The following is a 10,875-nucleotide window of genomic DNA, read 5'->3' as shown; positions in this document are numbered from 1 at the left end:
AGAGGATTTCAGATGAATGGCTCTTCCTTTTTTGACCAAACTAGGGACAGTATCTCCTCCTAGATGCCGCTGATATGAAGTGAAGGAGTGGTGGTATTCTTTGGTGGAGCTGTGACTGCTTCCTTGCTGTCTTGTGGAACGTGTGCTTCCTTGATCTGGGGATCTTCATTGATCCGGGGATTACATCTACCTCTGTTCCCTGACTACATCTTCAACTCCATCTCTACCACAGTGCATACACCTCTGATCAGTGTGTATGGGCATTTGAAGTCGTCCTTCTTTTTTGAGACTTTTTTTGGCCTAGGGCCTTTCCCCTCCCTCCCCCCCCTCCCCCTTTTTTGTGGACTTATTTTTATTGACTCTATGTGCTTTGATTTTTGATTTTTTGTTATTTTCTAGCGCTGCACTTTTATTTACAAATATTTACAATCCCTTTCAGCCAAGACCACTAGTATATCTCTACAAAATACTAGCAATACAGGAGTACTCTTGATGATAGTTATTGCAGCATTTTATTTTTAGGCACAAGAAATGGTTTCTTGGTTATTGGTTTTGCCCCCCTAATCCAGACTTATGTGGTCTACTTGAAAAATCAACAAAGTCAGGCAAAAATAAATAAAAGAGACTGTTTATTCTGATAATCAAAATCTTTTTAGTAGTGCAGTATCTAGGCTGTATATCTTAACACATTTGCTTTATTCAACCAATAGAAAAAATAGGACAATTTACAAATACTGCTTTAGTACCACAATTGTTACCCATATTTAAATATTAGAGCCTTTTAACTGTGCTTACATTTTCTTCCAACATGTAAAGCATATCCTTCATGTTTATGTCTAGAATACATACAGTACATTGTAACAATAGACAGTACAGATCTTTAAAATATACTGTATATTAGCAGCATATTCCTATCTGCATGTATTCTATTATGACTATTTACTATCATGGTAATGGCACATTGAAAACAGCATATTTCAAAAATGCTGTTCCATTTCAAAACAGAAATTAAATATGTATCCAACGAAAAAATGTAAATCTGGCCCAAATAATATTTCACATAACAGTATTAAAACACTCAATGCCATGTTTGTCTATATCTGTTAAAGTTCTTAAAACATCCCCCATGCACACAATACATTAAATATTTCTAACACAAAAATGAGGTGCATTTGCATGCACTGTCATTATACCAGTACCAGACTGGTCCTTCACAACAATTCCTTAACCAGCAACGTAAAAAAATCATACACATGTAGTCTGGAATAGATAAAAAAAATCATTATTTGAAAAATGTAAAAATATACCCTTCAGCATGACAGCCAATCATTTTTAATATTGCCAACTTTAACAATCTTTAGTATTCTATCTTCCATTTCATGATAGTATTGATCTTTGAAGAAATAGCTGTAGCCTGAAAAACAAGAAGGTGAAATAACACTGGAAAACCAATTATTCAAACTTATAATGAAAAATAAAGAGGTCTAAACTAGGAATAAGCTCACAGTTTTGCTTGTTCAAAGATTTGGCAAAGGGCTGAACTAAATGGGTAACACGCATTACCTATCTCTCTCTCTCTCTCTCTCCCCTGTATGTACCTTTGTACCATTTAGCTGTTTTTATGGACTGTTTTTTAATTAATATAGTGTTGCTTTGAGAAACAAGGGAGTGCAGTGATTTTTCATTTGTGCGTGTACAGTGGCGCGCTGGGCTAGCACCCCTCCTGTATTTGGAAAGTGAATATTAATTGCCAGCTTACCTTGAACAGCAATAGAAGTTGATGCCAGGAAAGATGTAGGGGGAGAACATGCATCCCCCTCAACATGGGAGGGGTACCTTGTCAGGAGGGAACCCCCAAGAAAAGCACACTGTCTCCATGTTGATGAGGTCAAGGGCCTAGTGCCTACAATCCTGGCCTGGTGGTTGTTGGGGGGGGGGGGCTGTAGGTGGGGAGCCTATCAGAAACTGGAAACCCATTTAAAAAGGAGAGACACCAGACATACTGTATACTGGTCAGTTATATACTTTGTTATGATTTAACAAACTTCAAGGCAGAGCACTACCCCTTGTCATTTTGTCGGACTTAATGTTACCACATAGTTACAATAACAATTGTTCACTCTGTACAGCTATGTATAGATGGAGAATAGCCTTTGTAAAACACCAACCTCTCTCATGGTTTATTATTTTCAACTGGTTTCAGACAGTGAAAACATGATTCACTTTTAGTCCAAATAGAGCCAAGAGGAAAAAGCATTCTTCATGTCTCTAACCTCAGTGCCAGCCAGTCATGGAGTGAGGGAGTTGTTTGCTGCCAACAACATGTGGATGTTTTAAACCAGGAACATGTCTATGGCATCGCAAGGAATGTGAGCAGTTTCCAGGTTTAATTGACAACATGATGGGTTTCCAGAACCCACCCAGACCACATCTGGTACAAGTTGTCCCTGGATTCAAGAGGGACCCTGCACTGTCTGAAGGCATTGTTTATCCACTCAAGCTTTTATTGTTTGCATAAGATTCTGTCACAAAGCCACTTACCACTTCCACGGATATCTGCCACAGCATCCAAATTGTCGTGTACGCCATTCCATGAATCTGCAATTAGTTTTGGGAAACCAGGGTCCATTTTCTTTTTTGCTTCATTATATCTGAGCCAATAAGATAAAAAAATAAATATTAGATATGATTAAAAAATTTGATTAGAGAAATGTCACCAAAAAGTACAGATACAGTGAATGTTGATAGTACTGTACAGTATACTGTATTAATCATAGAAGGGAATAAGTGGAACCCAATAGAAAACATACATTGTACAATAACTACAGTATAAACTATTAATATATACATAAATGTTTATTAGTGAATTATATAAACTCTGCTCTGTCAGGGCTGATTTTAAAGGGGAAATAGCCTGCAACCTATCTAGGGTACTGAATACAAAATGGCTGAAGAATATCTTCTCTGACCTCACCTGAAAAAAAAAATCCTCCTAACTCAGACAGGAAAACTAAAGGGAAGATTGGAGCTTTAAATTTTCTCTTTGATTTTTCTATCTGAGTTAGGAGAAAGTTTCTGATTATCATTACTTGGGGATATTTGGAGATATCATGTACTTGGGGATATTTGGAGATATCATGTAAAGTATATATCATACTAGATATTGCAAACAATGTTAAATAAGTTATATAGTTATATTAATTGTTAGATAGTTGGTAAGGTTGAATGTCACTACCCTTTTCTATGGTCCTGTACACATCGTTTGCTAAGAAACACATCTAAACATTTTTAATTGATCTACATGCCACGCAGACACCATCAACTGTGAAAGGATGTTCCTCATCTTTACCATTTTAACAGTAATGAGCCCCTTATGTGATTTAAGATTGAACCACGTCCCATCCAACTTCTTATGTGTCTGTGGCTGCATGTATTCTCTAGAGACCCAACATTAAATACTTTTCTCCCATTCATATAGTCATCATTTAAAGGTTTGTATATTGGAATCATATCACCTCTTAGGCACCTCTTCTCTACTGCTCACAACTCTAAACTATTCAGATAATATGCCATTAATCACTACTCTCTGAACCTGCTCCTGTAACCAATTTTCTACCTAGGTACATAATTATTATCAATGCCAAAAAACCTACATTTGTAAAATAAGTGTGAGGTACTGTATCAAATGTCCACAGACCTTCCTCTATCCAGATTACAACTAGAGATGAGCGAATCGAACTAGGCGAAGTGGAATTCGTTTCGAATATTAGGAAAATTTCGATTCACGACGAATCCGAAAATTAGCATACTTCGGATGCGCGAATCGAAATTTTTCCTAAAATGGCGGCGACATGTGCGGCGACGGAGCGGGGATGTCTGGGAAGGCGCGCAGACAAGGCGCGCTGACCCATAATGCATTCATTCATGACATGTGATCGCATTAGCCAATCAGCAGCCAGCCAGCCAGCACTGTGTAATGGTCGAGCTATAAATGGCGGCCATTTTAGAATTCTCCATTTGCCTCCAGTCATTCAACAGAGGCAGACCTGGCTGTATTGAGGGAGAGAGTTAGGGACACAGAAACGTTACTTAGGGCCACAGAAACATTACTTAGGGCCACAGAAACGTTACTTAGGGCCACAGAATCGTTACTTAGGGCCACAGAAACGTTACTTAGGGCCACAGAAACGTTACTTAGGGCCACAGAATTGTTACTTAGGGACAGACACAGAATTGTTACTGAGGGACACAGAATTGTTACTGAGGGACACAGAACCGTTACTTAGGGCCACAGAATCGTTAATTAGGGCCACAGAAACGTTACTTAGGGTCACAGAATTGTTACTTAGGGACAGACACAGAATTGTTACTGAGGGACACAGAATTGTTACTGAGGGACACAGAACCGTTACTGAGGGCCACAGAACCGTTACTTAGGGCCACAGAACCGTTACTTAGGGACACAGAACCGTTACTTAGGGACACAGAATTGTTACTCAGGGACAGACACAGAATTGTTACTGAGGGACACAGAATTGTTATTGAGGGACACAGAACCGTTACTTAGGGCCACAGAAACGTTACTTAGGGACACAGAATTGTTACTCAGGGACAGACACAGAATTGTTACTGAGGGACACAGAATTGTTACTGAGGGACACAGAACCGTTACTTAGGGCAACAGAAACGTTACTTAGGGCCACAGAAACATTACTTAGGGCTACAGAAACGTTACTTAGGGCCACAGAATCGTTATTTAGGGCCACAGAAATGTTACTTAGGGCCACAGAAACGTTACTTAGGGCCACAGAATTGTTACTTAGGGACAGACACAGAATTGTTACTGAGGGCCACAGAACCGTTACTTAGGGCCACAGAAACGTTACTTAGGGCCACAGAATCGTTATTTAGGGCCACAGAAATGTTACTTAGGGCCACAGAAACGTTACTTAGGGCCACAGAATTGTTACTCAGGGACAGACACAGAATTGTTATTGAGGGACACAGAATTGTTACTGAGGGACACAGAACCGTTACTTAGGGCCACAGAAACGTTACTTAGGGCCACAGAAACGTTACTTAGGGCTACAGAAACGTTACTTAGGGCCACAGAACCGTTACTTAGGGCCACAGAAACGTTACTTAGGGACACAGAATTGTTACTCAGGGACAGACACAGAATTGTTACTGAGGGACACAGAATTGTTACTGAGGGACACAGAACCGTTACTTAGGGCCACAGAAACGTTACTTAGGGACACAGAATTGTTACTCAGGGACAGACACAGAATTGTTACTGAGGGACACAGAATTGTTACTGAGGGACACAGAATTGTTACTGAGGGACACAGAATTGTTACTCAGGGACACAGAATTGTTACTGAGGGACACAGAATTGTTACTGAGGGACACAGAATTGTTACTCAGGGACAGACACAGAATTGTTACTCAGGGACACAGAATTGTTACTGAGGGACACAGAATTGTTACTGAGGGACACAGAATTGTTACTCACGGACAGACACAGAATTGTTACTCAGGGACAGACACAGAATTGTTACTGAGGGACACAGAATTGTTACTGAGGGACACAGAATTGTTACTGAGGGACACAGAATTGTTACTCAGGGACAGACGCAGAATTGTTACTGAGGGACACAGAATTGTTACTGAGGGACACAGAATTGTTACTGAGGGACACAGAATTGTTACTCAGGGACAGACACAGAATTGTTACTCAGGGACAGACACAGAATTGTTACTGAGGGACACAGAATTGTTACTCAGGGACACAGAATTGTTACTGAGGGACACAGAATTGTTACTGAGGGACACAGAATTGTTACTCAGGGACAGACACAGAATTGTTACTGAGGGACACAGAATTGTTACTCACGGACAGACACAGAATTGTTACTGAGGGACACAGAATTGTTACTGAGGGACACAGAATTGTTACTCAGGGACAGACACAGAATTGTTACTCAGGGACAGACACAGAATTGTTACTGAGGGACACAGAATTGTTACTGAGGGACACAGAATTGTTACTGAAGGACACAGAATTGTTACTCAGGGACAGACACAGAATTGTTACTCAGGGACACAGAATTGTTACTCAGGGACACAGAATTGTTACTGAGGGACACAGAATTGTTACTCAGGGACAGACACAGAATTGTTACTCAGGGACAGACAGAATTGTTACTGAGGCACACAGAATTGTTACTGAGGGACACAGAATTGTTACTCAGGGACACAGAATTGTTACTGAGGGACACAGAATTGTTACTGAGGAACACAGAATTGTTACTCAGGGACAGACACAGAATTGTTACTCAGGGACAGACACAGAATTGTTACTGAGGGACACAGAATTGTTACTCAGGGACACAGAATTGTTACTGAGGGACACAGAATTGTTACTGAGGGACACAGAATTGTTACTCAGGGACACAGAATTGTTACTCAGGGACAGACACAGAATTGTTACTCAGGGACACAGAATTGTTACTCAGGGACACAGAATCGTTTAATTAAAGAGTATGTAAGACAACATGCAGAGGAGTGGCAGAGGAGGCAATGTTTTAGGAGCGAGCAGACTTGGCAGCAGAGGAAGGGGTCGAGGCAGCACTAGTCGCAGCCAGAGGCCATTGCTCCCGGTGTCATCCAGCGGTCGTGTCTCCACCGACAACCCTGCCGTCATCGATTGGTTGGCTCGGTCGTCTTCCTCTTCCCAGGTCACCTCTGACACCTACAGCCAACGGTCGGTGGGTACGTCAGACACAACCGTTAGTTGGCATGGCCCGGGAGCAAGCCCACTGAAATCACGTGTCCTCGACCTGCCCCTGTCCTTTGGTGTTCCCTCACCAAGCGAAGTATCGCATGCTGTGGGCTCAGCCCCACTGTACAGTGAGGAAGAGCTAACAGAGGGCGGTCAGGAACGGGGGGAGACATCCGCCTCTTCAGCAGCCAGGCGAAGAAGTAGTGGCTAGGAGAGTGGCTCGGTAGCCGGTCTAGAGACAGGTCTGTCTCCTGACCCACACGCAGCCGAGGGGGCTAGTAGTGAGGTGGAGACCCTAATTGATGATGATGAGGCTGATCGCACTTGGCAGCCTCGTCGTCATCAGGCTATTGCTTCCGCATCATCAGGAGAAGAGGGTGGCAGCTTGGCAGCGAGCAAAACAGTCGGTGGGTTGCCCAGGAGGCAGCAGGGTCGCAGCAGTGTCAGTGGAGGCAAACGTCCACGGAGTAGAGCACCAGCTCCACTGCAGCCTACCACCACGGCCAGTAGTGGTGCCGGTGTGCACGGAGAAAGTAGCAGTCAGCCAGTGAGGAGTATCGGGGGCAAAGTTTCCTACTCGGCGGTGTGGCAATTTTTCGTCAAGCCGCCCGAGGAAGTAAACGTAGCCGTATGTCGACTATGTGGCCAGAAAGTCAAGCGTGGCCAGGGGGACTACAGCGTTGCGTCAGCATATGCAGCGTCGCCATTTGGTGGCCTGGGAAAACTGTGATAAAGATACGGCGGTTCTGCCTGCCCCAGCCCCAGCTCCATCACCCGCTCCGTTACTTGCTCCGTCACCCGATGTCAATCGCCCTCTATCAGCCAGTCAAGGCTCCAACACCTCTGCTGAGGGGAGTTGTCGCTCGTTGGCATCTTCCGCTCGTTCAGATGCTCCTTCTCCTGCTACTCCTCTTCACGGATTCCGTCAGCAGTCTTTCTTGGAATCCGTTTCCAAGAGACAACAGTTTGCGAGCACGCACCCGACGGTGCAAAAGCTGAACGTCCTCCTGTCCAAGTTGCTGGTGCTGCAGTCCCTCCCTTTCCAAGTGGTGGACTCAGCACCTTTCCGAGAAATGATGGCTTGTGCCGCGCCGCGGTGGAGAGTGCCAAGCCGTCATTTCTTCGCCAAAAAGGCAGTGCCAGCCCTGCATTCACATGTAGAAGAGATGGTGGGCCAGTCTTTGAGCATGTCGGTCTCTGCCAAAGTGCACGGCAGCGCCGACGTGTGGAGCTGTAACTACGGTCAGGGACAGTACATGTCATTTACGGCCCACTGGGTGAACGTGGTGCCGTAGCAGCCGCACCAGCAACTTGGACAGGTCACGCCGCTTTTGCACGTCCTTGGTCCACAAAAGATGTCCGCCTCTACCACCTCTTCTTCCTTCGTGTCCTCAGCCGCCACCCCCGTGCCAAGTCCCATTACCCGACCGGCATATCACATGTGCAGGGCGCAACGGTGTCACGCTGTGCTGCACCTGGTATGCCTTGGCGAACGTAGTCACACAGGGGAGGAACTTCTCAGTGTAATGAACAGAGAAATCGACAGATGGCTGTCTCCGCGCAAACTTAAAATCGGAACCATGTTGACCGACAACGGAAAGAACATGGTGTCTGCTCTGCGTCAAGGAAGGTTGTGCCATGTGCCATGCATGGCTCACGTGTTCAATCTGGTTGTCAAGCGGTTCCTAAAATCCACCATCCCACTGCAAGACATCCTTAAAATGTCACGTAAACTTTGCATGCATTTCAGCCATTCCTACACCGCAAAGCACACCCTCCTTGAGCTGCAGCGGCAGAACGGAATTCCACAGCATCGCCTGATCTGCGACGTTGCAACAAGGTGGAATTCAACCCTACATATGTTAGACCGCCTTTACGAACAGCGAAAGGCCATCACTGATTTCCTGATGTTACAAGCGGATAAAGGTACTCCCCTGTGTAACTTAGATGTCAGCCATTGGCAGCTCATGCGTGACACCTGCCGCTTGCTCAGGCCCTTTGAGGAGGCCACTCTATTCCTGAGTCGGCAGAACTATGGGATGAACGACGTCATTCCTCTGTTGCACGTCCTGGAACAAATGCTGTTAACAATGGCTGGTCAGGGTGCGGTAGACGTGGCGCACAGATCTCAACGCCACATGACCCCTGTGGGGGCAGGACAGGAAGAAGAGGAGGAGGTAGAGGAGGACATTGGTGCTCAGGAATTATTGAGTGAAATGGGTGGTTTTTCCACTCAGTGGACAGGAGTGGAGGAGCAGGAGCATCTGGTAGAGGAGGAGGAGGAGGAGACAGAGGACCCAGACGCACCGTGGCAGTATGCTGTGGAGATGGAGGCAGGGAGTCCCTTGCATTCCTTGGCACAAATGGCCCATAGCATGCTCGGTTGCTTGCGTAGCGACAGCCGAATAATAACCATCAGACAGAGGGATGACTTTTGGCTGTCCACCTTGTTGGACCCTCGCTACCGTTCAATAAATGGTGGCCTTTTTCACACCTGCTGAGAGGGAGGCCAAAATAACGTACTATAAAAACCACCTGTGTAGTCAGTTGGTCTCTGCCTTTGTGCGCCAACGTCCATCCTCAGACACTGTGGGCCCTGTGCGCTCGCGTTCCGCTGCCATGGCAGCAGGGGAGGGGTGGGGTGGTAGGAGCAGTGGCAACTCCACCAGCAGCGGCTGCCTCAGTCTGCAGTCGATGATGAGTAGCTTTCTTCACCAGCGCAGTGAGGAAACTACTAACCAGCCGCAGCAGCAGCAACATCAGGTGGACCTGGAGCAGGACCTCAAACAACAGGCTTGGGCCTACTTGGACAGCACCCTGCCAACCAAGGTAGACAATCCCCTTGACTACTGGGCAACGAAACTTGACCTTTGGCCCCAACTAGCTGAATTTGCCCTTGAAAGGCTGTCATGCCCGGCCAGTAGCGTGGCATCGGAGTGCGTGTTTAGTGCGGCAGGAGGTATTGTAACTCCGCGGAGGACACGACTGTCCACCCAAAGTGTGGAGAGACTCACGTTTGTGAAAATGAATCAGGCGTGGATTAGTCTGGATTTCAAACCACCAGTTCCTGACACAACTGACTAAATCCGCCATGAATCATGCCCCAAACATGTGCCACTTTCAGGTCTCCTCACACTGCTGGTGTGTTCCATTTTTTGTCATAGGGTGCTGGCAGATTACGGGCCTCCCATAGCTGCTGCCAGGCCCGTAATCTGCCATGGGCCCCTGTACCGCCTCCTCATGCTGCTGCCAGGTCCACAGTCTCTCATGGGTCCCTGTACGGCCTCCCATTGCTGCTGTCTCCATCGCCACACTCTGCCATGTGCCACTTTCAGGTCTCCTCACACACTGCTGGTGTGTTCCATTTTTTGTCATAGGGTGCTGGCAGATTACGGGCCTCCCATTGCTGCTGCCAGGCCCCTAATCTGCCATGGGCCCCTGTACCGCCTCCTCATGCTGCTGCCAGGTCCACAGTGTCTCATGCCATGTGCCACTTTCAGGTCTCCTCACACTGCTGGTGTGTTCCATTTTTTGTCATAGGGTGCTGGCAGATTACGGGCCTCCCATAGCTGCTGCCAGGCCCCTAATCTGCCATGGGCCCCTGTACCGCCTCCTCATGCTGCTGCCAGGTCCACAGTGTCTCATGGGTCCCTGTACGGCATCCCATTGCTGCTGTCTCCATCGCCACACTCTGCCATGTGCCACTTTCAGGTCTCCTCACACTGCTGGTGTGTTCCATTTTTTGTCATAGGGTGCTGGCAGATTACGGGCCTCCCATAGCTGCTGCCAGGCCCCTAATCTGCCATGGGCCCCTGTACCGCCTCCTCATGCTGCTGCCAGGTCCACTGTGTCTCATGCCATGTGCCACTTTCAGGTCTCCTCACACTGCTGGTGTGTTCCATTTTTTGTCATAGGGTGCTGGCAGATTACGGGCCTCCCATAGCTGCTGCCAGGCCCCTAATCTGCCATGGGCCCCTGTACCGCCTCCTCATGCTGCTGCCAGGTCCACAGTGTCTCATGGGTCCCTGTACGGCCTCCCATTGCTGCTGTCTCCATCGCCACACTCTGCCATGTGCCACTTTCAGGTCTCC

The 10,875-nt window shown here is 46.6% G+C and overlaps 1 protein-coding gene across 1 annotated transcript in view; it reads right to left on the bottom strand.

Annotated features, from left to right (window-relative positions):
• Positions 1–612: 612 nt before the first annotated feature.
• Positions 613–10,875, bottom strand: part of MMP2 (matrix metallopeptidase 2) — a 354,681-nt gene continuing 344,418 nt past the window's right edge. Inside the window, exons 12-13 of the mRNA XM_089692555.1 lie at positions 2,542–2,651; positions 613–1,414 (exon numbers count right to left, since the gene is read on the bottom strand). Coding sequence (XP_089548681.1) covers positions 1,311–1,414; positions 2,542–2,651 — 214 coding nt within the window. The 3' untranslated portion in view covers positions 613–1,310. The remainder of the gene's footprint in view (positions 1,415–2,541; positions 2,652–10,875) is intronic.

The sequence above is a fragment of the Staurois parvus genome, unplaced genomic scaffold (genome assembly GCF_062004578.1).
Source record: "Staurois parvus isolate SC_StPar_1 unplaced genomic scaffold, SC_StPar_1.0 ptg000594l, whole genome shotgun sequence".
NCBI lineage: Eukaryota > Metazoa > Chordata > Amphibia > Anura > Ranidae > Staurois > Staurois parvus.
This window is presented reverse-complemented; position numbering and strand designations above follow the sequence as displayed.